The 23,681-nt window shown below is 53.7% G+C and overlaps 2 protein-coding genes across 8 annotated transcripts in view; both read right to left on the bottom strand.

Annotated features, from left to right (window-relative positions):
- Positions 1-13,642, bottom strand: part of PARVG (parvin gamma) — a 30,650-nt gene extending 17,008 nt beyond the window's left edge. For 2 of the 7 annotated variants that reach the window (XM_012449487.3, XM_064368199.1), the window contains exons 1-10: positions 13,557-13,642; positions 13,031-13,206; positions 12,699-12,783; positions 12,269-12,405; positions 11,531-11,624; positions 8,799-8,863; positions 6,801-6,903; positions 5,407-5,547; positions 3,736-3,851; positions 2,303-2,358 (exon numbers count right to left, since the gene is read on the bottom strand). In XM_012449487.3, coding sequence (XP_012304910.2) covers positions 2,303-2,358; positions 3,736-3,851; positions 5,407-5,547; positions 6,801-6,903; positions 8,799-8,863; positions 11,531-11,609 — 560 coding nt within the window. In that variant the 5' untranslated portion in view covers positions 11,610-11,624; positions 12,269-12,405; positions 12,699-12,783; positions 13,031-13,206; positions 13,557-13,642. Of the gene's footprint in view, positions 1-2,302; positions 2,359-3,735; positions 3,852-5,406; positions 5,548-6,800; positions 6,904-6,988; positions 7,122-8,798; positions 8,864-11,530; positions 11,625-12,268; positions 12,406-12,698; positions 12,784-13,030; positions 13,512-13,556 lie in introns of those variants that run through there. The other 5 variants (XM_012449489.3, XM_012449488.3, XM_064368198.1 and 2 more) reach the window with 5 other exon arrangements.
- A 3,531-nt stretch (positions 13,643-17,173) lies between these two features.
- Positions 17,174-23,681, bottom strand: part of PARVB (parvin beta) — a 145,649-nt gene continuing 139,141 nt past the window's right edge. Inside the window, exon 13 of the mRNA XM_064368194.1 lies at positions 17,174-18,665. Within this exon, the coding sequence (XP_064224264.1) occupies positions 18,598-18,665 (68 nt within the window). The 3' untranslated portion in view covers positions 17,174-18,597. The remainder of the gene's footprint in view (positions 18,666-23,681) is intronic.

The raw sequence follows: 23,681 nt of genomic DNA, 5'->3' as shown, positions 1-23,681 counted from the left end.
TGGCAGCTTTGTAGGTAGGGCAGGTAGCAGAGAGGGTCTTTGTGGGAGGCGAACAGCAGGCATAGGTTCATGCCCTTCTCTGAGGCTTCCACACCCAGAAACATTTGGATTTGGTGGTTTTGTGGTTCTTGTTTTGTTCTAAGGGAGATCCATCACATATATCACAAAGTACAAAAGTTGTAAGTTTACAGCGTGTGCATTTTACACATACACACCTATGCCATCACCGCCACTTACATGATGCAGAGCCTCCCAGCACCCCCGTGCATCCTCCCTTCCATCCCTCCCTCCCTGCACTGATCTCGGCTGTGACTGCTCTTGCCTGTCCTGGAAGATCACATAGCTGAAACCATGTCACATGTCCTCTTTTGGGTCTGGCTTCTTTCACTCCATTTTTACTGTTTTTGAACAATTTTTCTTTGATTTTTTGGGTCAAGTTTTTAGCTCCACCCCACCCCATAGAAAAGAAGTTCTGTAGGTCCAGGGCAGCCCAAATCCCTCCAACCAGAGCCCTCCAGAAGAGAGCTGGGCCCCACAGGGCAGAGCCCAGCAGCCTATGACAGGGACCTGGGCTCAGCACACAGGGCCAAGGCTGCCAGAGGGCAGACACCGTGTTCCGTCCACACCACTCCAGCCCCAGCCAAGCCTTAAGTGGACAGCAGCCCCCCGGCCAGCATCTTGGCTACATCCCGGTGAGAGATCCTGAGCCCAAGCACCCAGCCGAGCTGCTCTTGAGCTCCAGGCCCACAGAAACTGTGAGGAGAATCCACATTCACTGTCATTTTCAGCTTCAAAGTTTTGGGGGAACTTGTTACTCAGCAATCAGTAACTAATACAAGAAGTCAGAAATCCTGGGCACCACCCACAGCTGCCATGTCACCAGCAAGGCACCCAGCGGCTGTGCACCAGCTGTGCCCTGAGGCTGAGCCAGAGCCAGCGCCACATGGAAGCCAGCAGAGGTGGACCTGCTGGCAGCCTGTGCCGCCCCTGGGGCCCATGCCTCTCCAGGCCCCACCTGTTCTCTGCAGCGCGTGGACTGAGTGCTCTGGGCGGCTCTTACATGCCAACCTTAGACTCCTGCACAGAATCCAGAACCTTTAAAGTTGGATGGCATTTGGCCTGACTCCCTCAATTAATGGAGAGAAATTGGAACCCAGGGCCACATGGGCATTGAGAATCTGCAGTGCTGGGCCTGGCTTAGAGGACCAGCAGGATGGAGCCTGGACCAAGAACAGGAAGCGTGCCCTGACTTTGACAGGAGGAGGGAGAGAGCATGGAGGGCATATCGGGTAGGGGGCCGGGGGCAAAGGCTCAGGCAGGCCTGAGCAGGTCCAGTCACCAGACCTGAGGGGACAGTAGGGACCCAGGAGGGAGGGGGAAGATGGCAGCTGAGAACGGGGAGGCTATTTAATGCGTTTTTCTAGAAGGTCTTGATTCCTCTTAGGCTCTCTCTGCCCAGCTTCCTCCTCCAGCCACAGATCCATCCAAGCATAGCCCAGTCCTGGGTTTGAATCCCAGTTCTGCCCCACCCAGCTGTGAGGCCCTGGACACTCCTCTGCCTTCTCCGAGCTAAAGGAAATTGACCATACCTCACTGCGCTTTGTGAGGGCTAAAACATTCAGCCCAACGCCTGCGCATAATAGGCCTTCAGTGAAAGTTACGTAAGGGAGGGGAATCTAATTTCCTGCTGATAGCCTCCTCCCAACTAAAGGGGAAAGCTGTCTGGACAAGACAGAGCCGGCTGCAGAGTGAACAAGCCAGGCAGCAGCAGGTGGCCATGACCCAGTGGGTGGGGAGCAGGATGGCCACACCCACAGCGGGCAGGGACTAGGACTGCCAGCCCCAGTGGGCGGGGAGCAGGCTGGCCATGCCCCCCCACACTGGGTGGGGAAAAGGATGGCCACATCCCAAAGCAGGATGCCCACACACCCCAGTGGGTGAGGAGCAAGACGGCCAGCCCCTGGCCATGCAGGGGCCTCTAAGACTCTTACAGCTTTGCAAAGACAGAGGCACATCCTGCTCACACTAGAAAGACTAAGATTCACTGGGCCCTGTGCCCCAAACCCAGGGGCCCCCACCCCAGAGAACAAAGCAGGGTGGCTGGGAGGGGCCAGGCAGGGACCAGGGCGGAGGCTGGAACAAAAGGGGTAGAGTGCTACCGTAGGATGGAGGGGTCAGCACAGGCTTCTCTGGTCTGAGAGAAAGCTAGAGCGTGAGGGCCCTTCCCACAAAGGTCAGGCAGATCTGCCCCGGCCACTGCTGAGCCCCAGCCCCAGCCATGCGCCCTTGTCCTTCCCCTCACCGGCATTCAGTGAGCTGTTCCATCGACTTCTCGGACTTCAGACCACTCTTGGTGCTCTAAGAAAGACAAGGAGGGAAGAAATTAATAATCCAGAAAACTCGGGCCCAGAGCAGTCCCAGGGACCCGTTTGCTCTGCCTCATCCCCTCCTCAGGATGGCCTCCTGACTTAATTGTCTTTCCTCCCCAGGAGTCCTGAGGTTGGGGCTGTGTCTGCCTCACTCCCCGAGGCGTCCCCAGAGTCTCACGGAGGGAGGAGGGCAGTATCAATGAGCATGTGGCTGTGAACAAATGAATGGTGAAGGAGTGAATCAATGAAGTCACCTCTGATTTATGTTGGCAGTACAGACAAAGCCACACAACTGCTTGGTAGGGAGTTATAATCAATGGTTTTAAAAACCAGTAGAAGGCCGGGTGCAGTGGCTCACGCCTGTAATCCCAGCACTTTGGGAGACTAGGCAGGTGGATCACTTGAGCTCAGGAGTTTGAGACCAGCCCAGGCAACATGGTGAAACCCCGTCTCTACAAAAAACGCAAAAAATTAGCCAGGTGCAGTGGCTCACACATGTAGTTCCGGCTATTTGGGAGGCTGAAGTGGGAGGATCACTTGAGCCAGGGAGGCGGAGGTTGCAGCGAACTGAGATTGTGCCACTGCACTCCAGCCTGGGCAATAGAGCAAGACCCCATCTGGAAAAAAACAAAAAACAAAAAAAAGTAGAAATGACTTTGACTGGGTTAGGCCAAACTTGGCTTATTCTCTGGGGAGAGTCAGAGTTACACCGTCAGACAGGAAGCCCCTATGCACCAGGAACCCGAGGCTGGGGTGGGATGGGGGTTCAGAGGAAGGAAAGAGCCGGTTGGGCCCCCTACTGCGATGCTCAGAGTCTGTCTGGAGAGAGAAGCCATGGATTCCCAGTTATTAACTGCAGCCCAGGCAGGCCGCACACTAGACAGAGCATCTGGGGTGGGGAAATCCAGAAAGGATTCCTGAAAGAGAAGAATGGGCACTGTCACAGCTGCCAGTTCGCTAACAAGAGACAGTACCCTTGTGGTGAGAGCAGTGGTTTTGCCTCAGGGGTGTGAAGGCTCCCTCGTGGCCATGAACAGACAGCCACATATGGCTCAGGGATATGGCCTGACAGCCCTTGGCCCCAGCCTCTGCCAGCCAGATGCCCTCTGCTGAGGTTAAGAGAAGCTGGCCAGCCATGGACCTCCTCATGCCCCCAGGTCTCTGCCAGACCCACTAGACTCTTACCAGCCCATCCCCAGCTCCAGACAGCACCCCTGGCTGTGCTGGCAGGATTCCATTTCTCAGGGTTCCCTGAAACTCACTGGGGTCAGCCCACCCCAGCCAGCACCATCCATGCAGGGCACAGCAATGTGGACCCAAGACACTCAGCTTCTGTTTACAAATCCCTGGGTGCCCAGGCTGCTACCTCAATGGTGATGACCTCCACCTGGACGTTGGTTGGGAGGGACAGGTCGGGCTGGAAGCGCTTGGCCAGGGCCACAAGGAGGTGCAGGGTGGACAGCAGGTCCTTGTTGAAGATGGCTGGAAGGAAAGAAGAGACAGGTCAGGGCCCAGGGGGCCATCAAAACGTTCAGCCATATGGAGCCTTCTTCATCATCACAACCACCACCTGCACACCAAGGAGGTCTGTGTCCAGCCTTCTGGAGAGCAGAGATCTAGAGATACATGTTCAGAACCTAAAAATCATCACACTTCAGTGGGGCATGGTGGCTCACACCTTAATCCCAGCACTTTGGGAGGCTGAGGCGGGTGGATCACGAGGTCACGAGATCGAGACCATCCTGGCTAATATGGTGAAACCCCATCTCCACTAAAAACACAAAAATTAGCCGGAGTGGTGACATGCGCCTGTAGTGTCAGCTACTGGGGAGGTTGAGGCAGAGGTTGCAGTGAGCTGAGATTGTGCCACTGCACTCCAGCCTGGATGACAGAACAAAACTCCTTCTCAAAAAAAAAAAAAAAAAATCATCACGCTTTGCCTCCGTCATCCTACTTCTTCCCCTTTGTACCCCACAAGGGTACAGTCTACCTTGTGGAAGGAGCTCTGGACACAAAGATGGTCACTGGAGACTGTTCACAACTGGAAGCACTGAGCGACCTACGGTAAGGCCCTGGCTGAACCATCATTAGATTTCAGCTCAATGTGACTTAATTCAGGGTTGATTTGGTCAACATCAATCACTGAATGTGAGACCTTAAAAGTAGCGGATGCAAGCGCGTGTGACCCAACAAAACCTGGGTTCAGAGGGTGACTGTTCAGCCCTCACCGCCCAACCTGGGAGAAGCCGCTTAACGTTTCAGCCTCGCTGTTGTTGTCTGGGACAGGGGGACGATACAGAGAATAGAAGGGGAGGAAATCTGTGCTGAACCGGGTGGCGTGGGGAAATCTCTTGGGCACACTCTTTTTTATTGTTGTTTCTTTGATACGAAGTCTTGTTCTTGTCGCCCAGGCTGGATTGCAGTGGTGAGATCTCGGCTCACTGCAACCTCTGCCTCCCGGGTTCAAGTGATTCTCCTGCCTCAGCCTCCTGAGCAGCTGAGATTACAGGTGCCCGCCACCACACCTGGCTAACTTTCGTATTTTCAATAGAGATGGGGTTTCGCCATGTTGACCAGGCTAGTCTCGAACTCCTGACTTCAGGGGATCTGCTCGCCTCGGCCTCCCAACGTGCTGGGATTACAGGCATGAGCCACCGTGCCCGGCCAGGCACACTCACTTTTTGTACAAGCAGGCCCTGCAGATATTCCAGTACTTGAAGGAAATGGGGGTGTGGATGGGTGGACCGTGGTACTCGGCGCTCAACAGTGGCTGTCATCCTCCACCAGACCATTTGTTCTCCTGGGCTGCTCTTTGCTGCAGTGACACCCTCTGGGGCACAGACATGTCCTGGGCAGTTGGCTGCTCAGCCAAATGCCTGCCTGTGGCTGCCCGAGGCTTCCACCTCCTTCCTCACTCCCAGGTTGTGCCCCTGCTGGGAAGAGGATGAGCGCGCCTTCCTGGTGGATGAGACGCCTGGAGCAGAAGGATCCCAGCGGCCCCACACTCCCCCGGGGTGGCTGGCTGCAGCCCACATACTCTCCACATTCCACTTGGCCTGCCGCTCCTCCAGCTGCAGACTCCGGTTCACAGCCTCCAGCACCACTGTGAGCTTGTGCCTCTGGCTCGCGGCTGTTAGGGCGATGTCCTCTGCTTCCAGCTTGAGCGCTGCCAGCTTCTCTGGAGGCAGGAGAGGGTGGTGAGGGCCCTTGGCTGGGGGCAGCCCAGAGAGCACCTCAGGGCCCCTCCAGGAGGCTGAACCTGCCTGGTGCTTCAGAGAACATGGGTCTGGAGAGGCCGGGAGGAGGCTCTGAGCATGAACACCCCCTGCAAAGCCCCTTGGAGCTTTCCAGACTGAGGAGGAACATGGTGTTGGGGCCTGGGCCACATCCACAGCCTCAACCCAGTGTGCTGCCCAGCTCCCAGGAGACCCTCATCCACACAGAACAGGATTGGTGGGGCATGCAGGCCACGTGATGTGAGCAAGTCTCAGCCCCCTGAGCTGGCCGAGAGAGCCCACCTCACCTTGATCACCCTGTGCCTGCAGCCCATGGACTTCTGCACAGCTGTTCCATTTCGTCTCTGCAGGGCAGTGTGGGCTAGTGGTTACAGCCTACACTCCTGGTTTTATATCCTGACTCCTCTGCTTCCCTAACTGTGAGAACTTGGACAGATTATGAGGACTTTCGGAGGCTCCCTTTCCTTATCTGTGAAATAGGGATAGTAACAGCACCGGCTGTTATGAGGATGAGCTGAACCTGCTACACGGGCCGTGCCCGGAAGTGCGAGCCACAGGTGTGGCATGGTAGAGCCCCTCTGCAAAGAGCTCAGCAAATACTGCGGAGGCTGCCCCCAGGCTAAGTGCCGAGGACACGGCATCGGGCCTATCTGTGGCCTCCAAGACCACAGTTTTGTGCAAAAGAGATGTGTAGACCAACATGACCACACAAGGGGAAAGAGAGAGGGTGACTCTGGGGCTTGTGGGGAACACTTTCCCGGGGCCGGGAGGAGGCCCTGAGCATGAACACCCACTGCAAAGCCCCTTGGAACTTTCCAGACTGAGAAGGAACACGTTAGCAGGAGCCTAGCCCTGCCCCCAGCCCTCCAAGACTGCCCATTTTCTCTCCAGCAGCCTGGGGCAGCTGGAGGCAGGGACCGTGGGTTCTTTTATTACTTCCCAGCTCCTAAAAACAGCAGGTACTCAGTAAGCGTTGGAGAGGCAGTGTGGTGTGGTGGAAGGAGCCCAGGCGTCAGAGCCCCAGCCTGAGCCCCAGCTCGGCCCCCTCACTCATGGGCCACAGATAGCGCCCCCATCTCCCCAGCCCAGGCCCATCTAGAAAGTGAGACAGGTGTCCCTAAACCCCGGACCATTGGGAGGGAGCGAGCCCGCCTGTGGGGCCGAGGCCCAGGCAGCCCCAGAAACAGTCACTTACGGAACAGGTGGTGCAGGATGAGCCCGTCGAACATGTCCTCCTCCAGGCTGCGGACCACGATGTGCTCTGGGAGGAGAGTGGCATTGATCCACTCCATCAGCACCTGCAGGCCCCAAGGGGACGACTTTTGGCGGGGGTGGGAACTTCTCACCCGGCCCCACACCTGGCTCGGAATGCCTGTCTCTCACCTGCCAACTCCTACCCATCCTTCAAGGCCTGCTCAAATGTCACCTCCACTGGGAAGCCCTCCTTGATCTCCCAGGCTGAGTTGGGGGCCTGCTCTGGGCTCCTGAAGACTCCCTGCTTCTCTCTGTCACAGACCTGAGCATTGTAGGGCTGTCATTACCATGCGTGAGGTTTTAGTACCAGGAAGTGCGGTACTACCATAGCAAATACCTAAAAATGGGGAGAGAGCTTAAAGAAGCAGAAGAATTGGACAATGAACACCTGATAGAAAAAGCCTAGATTGCCCTGAGAGGTGTTCAGTAGACATGGCCGTTAAAGGTGCTCCTGGTGAGGTCCCAGGAGGATATGGGGGCCACGACATGGGGTGTGAAGATGGAGGTGGAGATTGGAGCGACGAAGCCACGGGTCTGGGAGCCCAGGAGGCTGCAGCCGTCAGAGCTGGGGGAGAGGAGTGGAAACAGGCCCCCTGAGAGCATCCAGAAGGAGCCAATCCTGACAACGCCTTGGCTGAGGACCTCTGGCCTCCAGCACTGTAACACAATACGTTTCTGTGGTTTAAGCCATGCAGTCTGCGGCCACAAGTTACAGTAGCCCTAGGAAGCTAATGCAGGGGTGCTGGTGCCTCGTCCACTCCTTGACTGGAGCCCACTGGCCCAGATCCCACCTGCAGCTCTGCTGGAAGCTGTCCCCATCTGCTTGTGCTCAAAAGGTCAGAGTGCCCGGGAATCAACGTCAAGGCCCAGCCCTTTCTCAGGGAGCAGCTGTTCACTAAAGATTGTCAGAAGGTGGTGTATAAATACCCCAGCTCCATCACCCCTCGGACAGGAATGCTCTGAGCCCACTCTATGCTGGCTCCGGGGTACCCAGCAGGCTTGAGCCCCCAGATCCATAACCAGCTCCATCACTAACCATGTGTTGGCCCTTTCCTCCCATGACCCCTGGGACAACCTCCCAACTCAACCACTGGCACCCAAATCCTTGTCTCAGGATCAGCCTCTGGAGGAGCTGAGCTGGGATGATGTGTCAGCATCCCCCCAGGTCTTCCAGGCAGGACCACGGATGGCTCTTCTCTGTGTCCCTAGTGCCAGGTACAGGGCTGCGCCAGGTGTGCTGGCCAAAGGTGGGAAAGGCAATGGAGGGAATGAGGGAATAGGAAGGAGGACGGAAAATGGTCCACAAAGCCTCTGGGTATGGAAAATGGATAGCCCAGGAGGTCTCCTTGGAGGAGGCAACAGAGAGGCCATGTGGAGACTGGAGACAGAGGCTGAGGGAAACAGAGGCCTGGAGCCCACCTGTGCCCAGCTGGTCCAGTGGCCACAGCAGCAGACTCACGACCAAGGAGAGAACTGAGCACGGGTGCCACAGGCCCACTGCCACTGTCACACTGCCACTGTCCCACCAGTTCTCCTTCACCTTGGGCAGCCAAGCTGGGGAGGAGCGCAGGCTTAGGGGCCAGCAGCTCGTGTCAAACCCCAGGTCCATTACAGGCACCTGCGTGCCCCTGACAGATCAGGTCACCTCTCTAAGCCTCTCTATCTGTTCCCTCCCCAGGATGTAGGGAATAATAGATTCGCCTCAAATCCCATGAGGTTGCTGGGATGGTGTATGTGAAGGCACACAGTTGGTGCTCAATACATGTTTTTACACACAGGTTCTGTGGGTAACTTGCTCCTAGGGGCCTTCGGGGGTCGCCACCCCCCAGCCTGAGGTCAAGGAGTGGGGACATCCCGCTGTCCCCACCCCGGGGAGGCCGCTGCCTGCTCTGCCCAGAGAGTGTGACCAGGGCAGTCAGCGCTGTGGAGGCTGCTGTACCTTTTGCAATTCTTCAAATCTGGGGTCCTTCCGGGAAAGGGGCGGCAGGTATTTCTTCTTTCCTCCTGGAAGCACAGTGGGTATGACAAGCACGTAGGGACCCTGTGGGACGCTTGGCCACACTCCCTGCAGGTCACCCACAGTGCGCAGCACCTCAGCCCCGGGGCACTGGTGCTGCCACTTCCACCCCGGCGCGCCTTCCCTCACTTCCCTCACCAGCACCAGCTCATCCTCAGACACTGCAGCATTTATATTTTGAGACATAAACTCGGAAGGGATTTCTTGATTGTTGGAAATTCAAAGTTAACTGGGCATCCTGTGTTTTATCTGGCAACCCTCCCTATTTATGTAAAGTGCAACCCCAGCCAGAGAGGGGAGGTGGCACCCAGGCTCACCAGGCTCTAAGGGGCTAAGGTGGGGCTTAGCCCAGGTCTCCCAGGCCCCTCCATGGCCCCCCTTGTAGTTGGACTCCCCGGGGCAGCCCTGGAAGGCCTAGCAGCTCCCCTTCTCCAAGGCCAAGGCCAGCAGCCGCCCACATTTTAGACTCACAGAACCCACAAAATGTCAGGGCTGAGAAGGACCTCTGAGATCAGCTAGTCCCAATGTACATCGGGGGAGACAGTCAGCAGTGGGGACTGTCTTGCCTAAATTCACAAAATGCGTTGTCTCTTATGTGACCCCAATAAAGCCTTTTCCTAGACATGCTGAAAACCTTAGAGTGCTAACCAGCCCCGTGTCTTCTGATGAAAGAGAAGGCAACAGCATCATGGGCTGATGTGCCCAGCAAAGGGCAGGCTCTCAGCAAGTGCTTGGGCGAGTGAGCGGGCGAATGAATGAATGAATGAATGAACATGGTGCTGCTCCTTCCTGGAGCAGACTTCTTGTGACTTGAGTCATCCAATGTCCCAGCTCTGCTTGCCAGAACTTTAAGTATCTTAAATCAATTGTAACACAAAAAATAAATTATTATTATTATTGTAGTAACTAAGTTCTACTATCCTAACTCAGCCGCTTTCCTCAGGACACTTTCCAATCTTCAGTGTTTTAAACACAGAATACCAGACAGTGAAGAAGTCAGCCAGGCAACTCTGGACCAAGCCTGTCCCCTCTGGGGTCTGATCTGCCACGCCGGGGACCCCGTTGGCGCTGGAGTTCTCACTCCATAACACCTACTTAAAAGGCGGCATTCAGGGCTAGGTGCGGGGGCTCGCGCCTGGAATCCCAGCCCTTTTGGGAGGCCGAGGTGGGTGGATCCCTTGAGGTCAGGAGTTTGAGACCAGCCTGGCCAACGTGATGAAACCCCGTCTCTAGTAAAAATACAAAAATTAGCCAGGTGTGGTGGCAGGTGCCTGTAATCCCAGCTACTCGGGAGGCTGAGGCAGGAGAATGGCTTGAACCTGGGAGGTGGAGGCTGCAGTGAGCTGAGATCGCAGCACTGCACTCCAGCCTGGGCAACACAGTGAGATTTCTGTCTCAAGAAAAAAAATAAAAATAAAGAAAAATAAAAAGGCGATACTCATAGGAGCTGGAGAAAGCCCCATCCCGCTCCTTTCCCTTAAATTATTCACACGTTTTCTTTGTCAGCATGCTTAGGTTTTCTTTTCTTTTTCTTTTTTTTTTTTTTTCTTTTGAGATGGAGTTTTGCTCTTGCCAGGCTGGTGTGCAGCGGCGTGATCTCGGCTCACCACAACCTCTGCCTCCCAGGTTCAAGCGATTCTCCTGCCTCAGCCTCCTGAGTAGCTTGGATCACAGGCACGCACCACAACGACCAGCTAATTTATTTGTATTCTTAGTAGAGACGGGAGTTTCACCATGTTGGCCAGGCTGGTCTTGAACTCCTGACCTAAGGATCTGCCTGCCTTGGCCTCCCAAAGTGCTGGGATTACAGGGGTGAGCCACCGCACCTGGCTGTTTATGTTTTCACGGTTACATAAATTCCAATGAGTTCACCTAAAGCCCTTCCCCACCGGGATATCTGGCTGCTTCCTGGCATGCTGCTGTTGGTCTGCTTCTTCCAAAGAACACAGGGACTGTGACAGCTCTGGGACCTGCCCCTGCCCTTCTTTTGAGCCATCTCCTAGGAAGGAAGTTTCAGGGACTGTGGTCGCCAGCTCACAACACAGAGCTTTGCTGAAAGGGTGACCCACACTCGTTGAATTGCTCCAGCCTATGCTCACCCCACTTTTGAAAGAGACCCACACGTGTGAGGGAAGCACATCAGGAGCCCCACACCCTGCAAAGCATCACTGTGTGGTGGGCATCGCTGCATGGTGGTCATGGGACTTCAGTTCTGGGAACCTGCTTGGGCTCAGAACCCCACTCCACCACTTGCTAAGAGTTTCCTGCTACTGTGGCATGTCACCCCTTGTCTCTCAGTTTCTTCATCTGTATAAAGCAGGCAGTGATGCCCACCCTTGGGAATAAATGAGTTGCTATAGGTAAGAGGTGCTGGCGGGTAGGGGCACACAGAAGGCTCACAGGACAAGAGCAATCGGTATTCACCATTGTAATCCGCACCATCTCTCACCTGGAGAGAGGAGGTTCTAGCTCCTCAGAAGGTTCCAGGAGGAGGAGTTGGGTTGAGCATGAGGTGGAAGGCAGAGGCAGGGATGGGCAGAATTGGGCACTCAGCTGACAGCTGGGAAGGCACTGCACATCCCAGGCATGGCCAGGCTCACTCTTTTGCCATGCAGACCCTCACCCTCCGCCCTCAGACCCGTGCTGGCACACACCTTGTGGGAGCTTCTCCTCTGCTGGGGACTCCACCCCCTTGGGGAGCTGCAGCAGGTCATACAAGGACTCCAGCTCCATCACCTGCCTCCAAGCCTGTAGGGAGGATGCGGGAGAGGGCGTCATGGTCCCAGAAGCCCCAAACTCATGTCCTCTAAACCTAGAGGCACAGAAGGAGGGTGGAAGCCGGGCTCTGGGGACATGTCACTGCACCAGCCCAGGCAGGGGTACGGGCCCTGTGAGAAAGAGGCCTTGAGCCAACCCTCGCTGGGTGACGGGGTAGAAAAAGGCACAGAGGCTGAGGACACAGCTGAGCAAAGGCTTGGTGGGGACGTGGTCCTTCCTCAGGCAGGTACAGAGTGGCCGCCCATCGCCATCCATCCTGCAGCCCCCACCCTCCTATCCATGCACCCCCACCCTCCTATCCATGCACCCTCACCCTACCCCAGACATCAGGACAAAGTGGGTACGGCTCAATCCTCAAGGCTCGTCGGGATGAGCTCAAGGGGAACCTTCCCAGCCGGCCTGTGTGGGGCTGGCTGGGGTGAACACGTGGAAGGTGACATCTCCCATCCCATAAACCGGAAGGCTCAGGGTTGACAGAGGCCCTGTTCATCTTCCTCATCCTCATTACAGGCAGAAGCCTGGGCTCGCCACGTGCTGAGATGGGGCAGATCCAGAGGCCACCCCAGCCTCCTTCCTCTTCCCCTGGCCCACTTCCTCTCCCGCAGAGGCTTCACCGGCTCTGCTGGCGGCTTTTGGCCTCCTTCTTCCTCTCTCTTCCCTGGTCTTCTCGGTGTTTTCAAACTCAATCAGACACGGGGGTCGAGGGGGTCACACGACAGATCTTGGTGACCAGAGCAGGGAGCCCCCAGAGCTGTGGGAGATGGAGGCATTTGCTCGGCCGAGCCACCTGTGTCAGACCCGCAGCCAGTCTGGGGTGGGGGACACCGGACTCCATCCTGGCCTGCAGTGTGGAGGTGACGGGGAACACAGACAGTAGAACTGACTCCCAGTCCCTTAATCCCCAAGCTGAGGGCCACGGCCAGAGAAGATGAAAGCGCCCGACCTGGGCGTCAGGAAGCCCAGGCCTCAGGCCAGCTCCTCCTCACTCAGGCTGTGTGACCTTGGGGAAACCCCCTGCCCTCTCTGGTCCTGATGCATGCTTACAAGGAGGGCCTGGACTCGACGCGGCCCAAAGGGATCAGCAGCCTGGGCAAGCCCCTTCCTGGCCCCGGGGCCTCAGTTTCTTCACCTGGAGACAGAGGGGCTGAAGTTCAGGAGGAGCAACTCCTCCATAGAACAGGAAGGGAGGATGCTGACCAACCTCTGAGCAGGGCAGCAGAGGTGCTGTGGGAACTCAAGGTCTCACTTTACCGACACCCTTCCCCAGGCGGCCTCCGCTGGGCCTGCCCTCCGGGATCCTTCCCAGGTGGTGTCTGGGTCCCTCCCTCCGTGCCCCCCCAGCACTTAAGGATGGTGGCTCCGATGCCAGAACTCACCCGGCTGCTTTCTCCACGCAGGAAAACTGAGGCCTACTGGGCACAAGGGTTGGTCCCTGGGTTCCGAATGAAAGCAGGTTCCGGGTTCTTCTAGGGGGATCGGGGGCCAGGCCAGGAGGTGGGAGGTCGGCTGCTCACTTCCTCCAGGGCCCGCTCAGCTGGCAGGAGCTTCCTCTCTGCGGCAGGGCCCGACGGGGAGGATGCTGTGAACACGAAGCTGCCCCAGCCTGACAGACAGCTCTGCCCAGAGCTCCGGCGCCCGCCTCCTGCCCGGGCCCTGGTCCCACAGGCCACTTCAGTTCAAAGCTTCTAGGTCTCTCCTTCTCCCCGCCTTCCCCAGCCACACCAGTTTCCACGCAGGCTTTTCACCTCCACAATGGCAGCTACTTCAGCCAGAGCCTGGGGCTGACCCCCACAACCCACCACCAGCAGCAGCACCCTGTCAGCCCAGCCTCCACACTCCATCCCACACCGCAGTCCTCCCACCTCCGCACCCCACCCCAGGCCAGGCCCCTTCCTCTCCTACCTGGACTCTGAGCTGCAGCCTTCCCCACACCCGCTGCCCGCCCCTGAGCTGGGGTTCCCACAAACAGTCAGAGGAGTCACTTCCTGTCCCCACTTACTCAAACCACCAACGGCACCCAATAGCTCTTAAAATAACACCCAGGCTGTGCAGCCCCGCCCATGAGCCCCAGCGTGGGTCACCTGCCAGCCATACCTGCATCCTCACCCCCTAACCTCTGTCCCCGCCACAGGGACCACCTCCCTTCCTGCCTCAGCCTTTTCACATATCCTGTTCCCTCCACCTAGAGCCCCTGCCCAGTTTTCAACTTCCCTAATTGCCTTACCTGAAGTAGGTCCTCCCTATAATTCTTTTTTTTTTTTTTTTTTTTTTTTGAGACAGAGTTTCGCTCTTGTTGCCCAGGCTGGAGTGCAATGGCACAATCTCCACTTACTACAACCTCCACCTCCTGGGTTCAAGCGATTCTCCTGCCTCAGCCTCCCGAGTAGCTGGGATTACAGGTGTGCGCCACCACATACAGCTAATTTTGTATTTTTAGTAGAGACGGGGTTTCTCCATTTTGGTCCGGTTCAAGCAATTCTCCTGCCTCGGCCTCCTGAGTAACTGGGATTACAGGTATGCACCACCACACCTGGCTAATTTTGTATTTTTAGTAGAGATGGGGGTTTCTCCATGTTGGTGAGGCTGGTCTTGAACTCCTGACCTCAGGTGATCCACCCACCTTAGCCTCCCAAAGTGCTGGCCCTCTCTATGACTTTTTACTATAGCCCCTGGAGGTTTCCTTTATGGCACTTAAACCCATGGCATTGTTGGCTCAGCCGGTCAGCCATCCGGTGTGTGACGCCTGCCTCACCACCAGACCTTTGCTCCTCAGGACCAGCTATGATCTGCCTCTTCCGGTCATGGTTACATACCTGTGTCTAGAACAATGCCTGGCACAGCGTGGACTGGGTGAATAAATATTGATGGTTGTTGTTGCCGAGGGGATCAGGAAGGCTTTCCAGAGGAGAATGGGGCCTTGACGGCTGCATAGGAGTTTGCAGTGGAAGAAGAAGGGGTGAGAATGTGGCAGGTGGAGGGGACAACGTATGTAAAGGCATGGAAGGGTCTGAGAAGGAGCGATCTCAGCACAGTAGATAGTCAGAGAAACGCTTCCCACCCCAGCTGGTCTCTCGAGCTGGAATCTTCACCACCCAGGCTGAAATGGTGAGTTTCCCTAGCAACAGGTGATGGGGAAGCTATCCACCCCTTCTGACAGGTTAGGCAGAAAGTGGCCAGATCAGGTGGGAAGCAGGAGGCAGGGGTGGGTGAGAGCAGGAAAGTAGGGTGTAAGAAGTTAATATAAAAATGACAAAATGTCGTACTGGTATTGTTGCTCATATTTATGGAGTCATTGGTGATGAAACAAACATAATTTTAAGGGCCTTCATTTTACTGGAAACCCCCATGAGGTAGGTACAATCATCACCCCCATATCACAGAGGAAGAAACTGAGATGCGCAATTCCGTCTCTGCCATTCTGATGCGCCTGTGCCTGACTGGGGCTCGTGACAGGCGGGGAGAGAAGCGACCATGCGGGACCTCTTTTGCTGGAGTGTGTGTAGCAGGCTCAGCTCAGCTCTGGACCCAGTGGTTCTGGTGCTGGCTTCTGACCCCGGATCACAGCCACATAGTTGTAGCAGTCACAGTCCTAGCAGCCAAGGGACAGCATGTTCCCATGTGCTGACTAAAGGCTGTTTGATAAAGGGACAGCTGGGGCAGGGTTAAAGAAACCCAGAAGAGATGGCGCTGCACCCTGGCTAGCAACACGGGAGAGCTGTTACTTCTTCAAAACCTACAGGACAAAGGAAGGAGTGGATGCTGAAGCCCAGGAACAGAATCACCAAAGCTCTAAGAGGGGCTCAGGATAGGAGCTGTGGCCTTTAGTAGAGGGATACAGCCAGCTCCTGGTGACCCCGCAGAAGGGCACTGCTGGAGGAACATGTGCCCAGACCTCTCTGTCTTTTCCCTCCTGCCAGGGCCTCCTCCAGCCATATCCAGACAGAAGCCAGAGGTAAGACGTCAGGAGAGAAAATGGCAGGGAGTGGATTTGCACAGGTGAACCTAAAGCATTCAACCTGGAAACCATGCTTCTAGGGCCAGCCTCACATGGCAGCTTCCTTCAGGAGACAGCTCTGCAGTATTCTTCCAAGAGTCTTTGCTGGGGGCACTGCCTCCAGCCTTCCAACAGCTTGGGAATCGCACAGTTTCCTGTATTAGATTCCTTTCTCCTTCAAACAACCGAAGAGGCTCTAGTCATCAGCAACTGAATCCCAATTAACCTCGGATTTGTTACCAGAAACAATTGCAGGCAGCATGTCCTCCAGGATGGGAACTGGGATTGGTTACTTGTTCTGGTTGATTTAAAGGCAGTGGGGACCTAGTAACTGTTAGAGAATGGAGTTCTAACAGTTCATAGTATGTGATGGCAAAATAATTACCTGTCACCACTCAGAACTAAGTACTATTAAATTCTAGCTCTGGCAGAGCTGTGGCTTCCATAGGCAATACAAGCACGGGTTATCTAAGGACTGTGGGGTGAGCTTGTTATCATCACACCAGAGTTTAAGGCAAGAAAAGAACAGTCCCAGGGCTTTACATTCTCAGCTCAAGGTGTGTTCAGAGTACAGGGAGTTCTCTGATAGCCCTCACAGCCTCTCTTATCTCTTGGGTCTGCAGGGCTGCTGTAGGTAAAAATCAGATGCAGAATCTAATCCTATATGGTGTGGAGTTACAAAAGACAACCAAATCCACAACTCACCAAGCAATGTGTGTAGAGCATTGTTTAGGGGAAGAGAGGGACTCTAAGAAGTGGAAGAGTAACACAGAGATAAGTCCAAGCACCCCCAAACTCCAATTAAGAAAAAGGCTGGGTGGGTGCGGTGGCTCATGCCTGTAATCCAAGCACTTTGGGAGGCCAAGGCGGGTGGATCAGGAGGTCAGGAGATCGAGACTATCCTGGCTAACATGGTGGAACCTCATCTTTACTAAAAATACAAAAATTAGCTGGGTGCAGTGACAGGCTCCTGTAATCCCAGCTACTCGGGAGGCTGAGGCAGAAGAATTGCTGGAACCCAGGAGGTGGAGGTTGCAGTGAGCCAAGATCACAACACGCACTCCAGCCTGGGCCACAGAGAGAGACTTCATCTAAAAAAAAAAAAAAAAAAACAGGCATGGATAGAAGGGAATTATTTCAGTCTTTCTTTTTTTAGACACACAGTCTAAAATATACCTATGCAAATATACCTAACACTACTGAACTGTACACTTAAAAATAAGAAAGTAAATTTTATGTTACCTGTATTTTTAACCACAACTAAAAATTTTAAAAATTAATAAAATAAAAATAAATACATTGCAGGGATCATATCACTTTAGGGATCATATCTCTAAATGCTTCAGAATGTTTCTTCTAAAAACAAATACATTCTCCTGCATAACACAGTACCATTATGACACCTAAGAAAATTAGCATGGATAGAAGGTTTTCTAATATTCCATCCACCTTCAGATTTCACCAAGGCTTCAAAAAGTATCTTTTACAGCTGCATTTTTTTTTTTTTTTTACTCCAAGACCATTGAGGCATCACCTATCACATGTGATTGCATTTGGTTTTCGTGTCTCTTTAGAGCCCTTTAATCTAGAACAATCTTCCCTGACATGAACATTTTTATAAGCATCCAGGTCAGCTGTCCTGTAGAAACTATCCCCTCTGTCATTTCCTGGTCTGCTTCTGTGGACTGATTTTTCTCTTGATTGTGGGTCACATTTTCCTGCTTCTTTATATGTATAAGAAATTTTTGTTGAATGCTAGACATTAAATTTTTATGTTGTTGGATCCTGAATTTCGTTGCATTTCTTTAAGAGGTGTTGGAATTTTTCTGGCAGAAATATTCTTTTGGTGTTTAATAAGCTTAACCTCCTCAAGCTCTGATCTTTGGGTCCTCAAATCAGTGAGACCTGACTCGGTCTGGGTCCCCCTCACTACCGCATAGCCCAGGAATGACGTCCAGGCAGAAAGCCAAGGCAAGGGAAGGGCTCACCTCACTTGCCACCCTTTTCTTGGGGATCACAGATCTGACTCACCTCTTAACATTTTACTTTCACATAGTTTTGAACTCACAGAAACGCTGCAGGAATAGTGCAAAGAGTTCCTGCGTGTATTAGTCCATTCTCATGCTGCTAAAACAGACGTACCCAAGACCAGGTAATTTATAAAGGAAGGCAGTTTAATGGACCACAGTTCCACATGGCTGAGGAGGCCTCACAATCATGGTGGAAGGTGAAGGGGAAGCAAAGTCATGTCCAATGTCTGAAAACTGTTTTCTGTGTTTTGTGGTGGTTTCTAGTTATTCCTGATGGAAACGAAACTCCAAAAGTGAAAATTCTTTCCTCATAAATATTGACTGATTAGAAAGAAGAGTTACATTTTTTAGTGTACAAATTTGATAAACACTGTATTAACTAAGTAATATGTATTTTTTCAAAATAGAAACAGCGTCTCACTCTGTCACCCAGACTGGAGTGCAGGGGTATGATCACAGCTCACTGCAGCTTCGAACTCCTGGGCTCAAGTGATCCTCCCCCGCTCAGCCCCCTGAGTAGCTGGGACCATAGGCATGTGCTCACATGCCCGACTAAGTAACCAACATTAACATCATAAGAAATAAGACCAATCAACATGACACATCTTCTGGTAATGATGGGCTGAGGACACATCACTTCTGCCAAAAATGTGCAATGTGAATCTAATCACGAGGAAAATACTAGACCGATCCAAGCTCCAGGACATTCTGGAACATAACTGGCTTGTATTCTCCAAAGAGTCAAGGCTATGAAACATAAAGACTGAAGGGCCACTCCAGACTACAGGAGGCTGGAGACACAGGACAAACAGGCACCTGCCACCACACCTTGCTAATTTTTGTATTTTTAGTAGAGATGGGGTTTCACCACGTTGTCCAGGCTGGTCTTGAACTCTTGACCTCAGGTGATCTGCCCACTTCAGCTCCCCAAAGTGCTGGGATTACAGGTGTGAGCCACTGTGCCCGGACTGCAGTTATATTTGAGAACTACAAGTGAGAACGATGGGAGAGTCAAGTCAGTCTAAGAGCATCTTCAGAACCATCTTACATCACCTACATTTTTCTTTTTGTTTTTGAGGCAGTCTCTCTCTGTTGCCCAGGCTGGAGTGCAGTGGTGTGATCTTGGTTCACTGCAACCTCCGCCTCCCGGCTTCAAGCAATTCTCATGCCTTAGACTCCCCAGTAGCTGGAATTACAGATGTATGCCACCATGGCAGCTAATTTTTTTTTTTTTTTTTTTTTTTAGTGGAGACAGTGTTTCACCATGTTGGTCCGGCTGGTCTTGAACTCCTGGCCTGAAGTAATCCACCCACCTTGGCCTCCCAAAGTGCAGGGATTAAAGGCATGAGCCAGAGTCACTGCAGCCCAAAACCAATTTTTATAAAAGACTATGGATTAATGCCACCTGGATTAGCCCCTACTCCAGTCCACCTGAAGCACTCAGGTCCTGTTCCTTCTCAAAGACTGGCTTCCATCTGACCCTCTCCAGGCCTCGGCTGTCCCTCCCCAGACAGGTCTGACCACTCCCCTGCCCCACCCTGCACTCCTCCTTTCTTGTAGTTCAGCCTGGGAGTTACCTATCACTCCACTGGCTAAGGGCAGGGGACATTCTCGCTGGCCACTTGCCTCAGCCTTGGAAAAACAAGACCCTTGGTAAATGACTGCTCAACACGACCAGTCGGAAGATCCCCAGAAGTTTCTGCACCATTGCTGGTCTCATTGTTCTGTCCTGTGCGCTGCAGGATGTTAAGCGGTAACCAGGGCCCCACCAGCTAACCGCCCAGAACACCTCCTCCTGAGTTGTGACAACCCAAACTGTCTCCACACATTGCCAAAGATCCCCCGAGGGGCAGCACCTCCCTTCCCATTGAGGACGGCTGATTTTGAAGGAAGGAGGTTGAACTTGTCACCCAGAACCCTGAGCTGGAAGGTGTGGGTGACTTAGCTCCCCGAGGTCATGGTCACACAGTGACAAAGCTGGACGCAAACCCAGGCACTTCTCCAAGCGCAGATTCCTTCCATCCACAGTTTTTAATTTGTAGTTCGTTATTTTTTAATAGCATGGTTGCCTTTTTCTCCAGGCTAGCTGTCCTGGAATAGTCGCAATTTTATCATCATTTCGTAAAGTTTGATGCTTCTGAAGCCTACCATGACCTGTGCCAAGGAGGGTTTATGGCAGGGCCAGCACAGACGGCAGTCCACCATCTCTGTCACACAGGGGTCCCTTGCCCTGCAGAGTCAAGAGCGGCCATTTACCCGTCAGCATGCAAGGCCCCGTGACGTCACATCATGAAGAGTAAGGAGACTCCCTCCACGTGTTCATACAGCCTGTGCCCCTGGCCACTAGCTTTGTGCTTGTATGGTCTGGACCCAGGCAGAGAGGCAGATGAGCCTTTATTACTCATCTGCAGCTGTGACTCTGTTGCCCTCTTCTCCCTGTGGTCCCCAAGGAAGCTTGGGTTCCCAAGTCCCATCCCCCACAGAGGGCTGTGACTGGCTCTTCCCTGAGCTCCTGTCCACCTGGAAGTCCCTGGGAAGCAGGGCTGGGTGGAGTCACCAGGCCCTGGCACCTGTTCCTTGGGTGGCACCATCCACGACCGCTAAATGCATGAAAGATAAAAACAGAAGCCAGACAAAGACAGCGGACAGGCCCATGCTCACGAGTTCTTTATTGGAATAAGTAACAGCATATTGTGACACCACGAGGCATTTTCCTGACCGCATCTCTGGCTTAGGAAGTGCTAGCTTGGCGTGGCAGTGGGCTCCCGAAAGGCGCTTGCTTCCTGCGGTCAGCCAGGCGGGTCTGACCAACAGCAGGGCCAGGGCTTTCGTGGCTTTTACTTAACATCCAGAAATCCAAAGTAAACACTGCTTAAAACAATTAAGAAGACAATAAAATACTGGCACACCGAATGGGGGAAAGGATTCCGTTGCTTTAACATGAAATTGCTCTTTGTCACCTCTAATTAGGACACCGCAGCCCGGCAGGGCTCTGGGCTCCGCGCTTGCATAACACTGTGTGGGTGTCAAATGGGCACTGAAGCTGCAGGAGGCTCCCCGAGCTGGTGTGGGTTGAGAGGCACATCACACGGAGGAGGAGAATCAGCAAACACCTTCCCGCCCTTGTCCGAGTGTCCACTCAGCCCTTGCAGACCTGAGACCTCCTTGTGCTGGGACGTCTGCCCCCATGGGTAGAGACACATGGCTTTGCTTTCACTTAGTTCCTATAGACCAGGGTTCCTCTTCAAAGGACAATTCACTGAAAGTGTGGTGCCCAGAACTTCTCTGAACTAAGCACCAAGAACTGCAGCAGACCGGCGGTCTTACTCCGGCCTCGTGCCCCAGCGACCATTCGTCCTGAGCCCAAGGGAATCGAGTTCACCCTGAATCCTGCCTTGGAACCGGCCCCTTGACACATCTGGCCAGGCCAGGCTGTGAATTCAGATTCAAACTGATGGTAGATGGAGAAAAATGAGTGGAGTCAAGCCTAATGGGGCCTCCCAAGTATGCGAAAGGCACACCTACACCTTGGAACCAGTTTGAAAAGAACTGGACAAAAGATCACATCCAAGCCAGGTGTGGTGGCGTCCACCTGTGTCCCGGGAATTCGGGATGCAGAAGCAGGTGGATCACTTGAGCCCAGGAGTTCAAGGCTGTCATGTGCTAGGTGTGTATCTGTGAATGACGACTGCACTCCAGCCTGCGCAACGCGGCGAGGCCTTATCTCCTCCCTCCCTTCTTCCTTCCTTCCCTCCTTCCTTCCTTATTTCCTTCCGAGACAGAGTCTCACTCTATCACCCAGGCTGGAGTGCACTGACACAATCTCAGCTCACTGCAACCTCCACCTCCCGGGTTCAAGTGATTCTCCTGCTTCAGCCTCCTGTGTAGCTGGGATTACAGGCATGAGCCACCACCCCTGGCTAATTTTTGTATTTTTAGTAGAGATGGAGTTTCACCATGTTGGCCAGGCTGGTCTCGAACTTCTGACCCCAAGTGATCCATCTGCCTCAGCCTTCCAAAGTGCTGCGATTACAGGCATGAGCCACAGCGCCTAGCCAAGCTCTGTTCTTTTCAAATGCCAATCCCCGGGAAGGCACCACGCTCTCTCCAGGCCTGTGAGCAGGCCAGGGCTGCTCCATGGGCTCCAGGGGCCGTGGTCCTGTGTGTGTCACGCAGGCAGCACAGAACGTTCCGGCACCAGGTTTTTTGTCAGTGTGGCTCTTTAATGTCACTACATCCCGCAGGAGCTACTGTAATGCCGTTTTAATTATTTCTTTCCCCTGCTGGGAAGCCACCTCATCAAAATGGCTCTTCTGAACCCATCCCCAGCCTAGCAACAGCCGGAACTGAGGGGAATATTAAACTGTTTTCTAAAACTTCCGTGTTGGCATTTGATTTCATATTAAAACTTACTCAACAGCTCTGATCTGCGGCAGGAAGACAAAAAGCTAAAGCAATCAGAAAGGTCCGGCTCATTGCGGAGAATACTGTGAGAAGCCAAGGCAGGGGCCGCTTTGCAGCAGGTGCACCCCCGGGGGTCGGCGGGTCATAGCTCTGGGAAGGCGCTGGGGAGGGGGTGTGGTGGGGGCACCACAGCGAGGGACCTACTGCGACCAGAGGCTGGCCCAGAAAGCATGGCCAATGGGATCACCAATTCTGGGAAGCTGAAGCCTCCTCCCAGAGTAACCATCCTGTCCCCTCTGATGACACAGAATGGGCCGGGACTGCTCATTTTGGCTGAAAATTGCAGCTTTTTTTTTTTTTTTTTTTGAGACAGAGCCTCACTCTGTCACCCAGGCTGGAGTGCAGTGGCTCGATCCAGAGCTGTGGTGAGCAAGGGGGTGATTAGCCCAGAACCGAGTGAGCAGTGTCTCCTTTTATAGGATGCTCTAAAGGAAGATGCTATTGGGGCTACAGGGAGAATGAGACGAACATTTCATATCCTCCCATTACAAGGGGAATTACGTCCTCCCAAATCCACATGCTCAAGTACTAAGCCACAGCACCTCCTGCATGACGATATTTGGAGAGAGGGTCTTTATGGAGGTAATCGAGGTTAAATGAGGTCATAGAAGTGGGCCCTAATCCAGTGGGACAGCAGCCCTTCTTTTTTTTTTTTTTTTTTGAGATAGAGTCTTCACTCTGTTGCACAGGCTAGGGTGCAGTGGTGCGATCTCAGCTCACTGCAACCTCCACCTCCTGGGTTCAAGCAATTCCCTGCCTCAGCCTACCCATGAGCTGGGGCTACAGGTGCACGCTACAACACCTGGCTAATTTTTATAGTTTTAGTAGACGGGGTTTCATCATCTTGGCCAGGCTGGTCTTGAACTCCTGACCTCGTGATCCACCCACCTCGGCCTCCCAAAGTGCTGGAATTACAGGCATGAGCCACCGCACCTGGCCACCTCTTCTAAGAAGAGAAGGTCAGCCTGGGCATGGCTGCTCATGCCTATAATCCCAGCACTTTGGGAGACTGAGGTGGGCAGGTCACTTAAGCCCAGGAGTTTGAGACCAGCCTCGGAAATATGGTGAAGCCCTGTCTCTACTGAAAATACAAAAATTAGATGGGCATAGTGGTGTGCACCTGTGGTCCCAGCTACTCAGGAGGCTGAGGTGGGAGGATCACTTGTGCCTGGGAGATCAAGGCTGCAGTGAGCTGAGATGGCACCACTTTACTCCTGGGTGACAGTGAGACCTTGTCTCAAAAAAATAATAATAAAAATAAAAGAGGCAGTGAGGACACAGACACACAGGGGGAAGACCACGTGAAGACACGGGGAGAGGCTGGCATCCAGAAGCAAAGGCGAGAGGCCTGAGGACATGACTCTCTGACATCTGAGCGACTCACCTGTTGCACTTTATTACACAAGGCCAGTGAACCAATGCACATCCTCATTTTAAGGTTTCCGAAGATGCATTCATTCCCTAAAAGGGCCTCTGAAGGGGAAAGCTCGGACCCATGCTGCCTCCAGCAGCACAATTAAAACCACCATCTCCAGACCC

Source organism: Aotus nancymaae, unplaced genomic scaffold, assembly GCF_030222135.1.
Source record: "Aotus nancymaae isolate 86718 unplaced genomic scaffold, 86718_ANA_hifiasm-v0.15.2.pri h1tg000076l, whole genome shotgun sequence".
Taxonomy (NCBI): domain Eukaryota; kingdom Metazoa; phylum Chordata; class Mammalia; order Primates; family Aotidae; genus Aotus; species Aotus nancymaae.
Note: the sequence above shows the minus strand (reverse complement) of the source record. Positions and strands in the feature narration are given on the sequence as shown.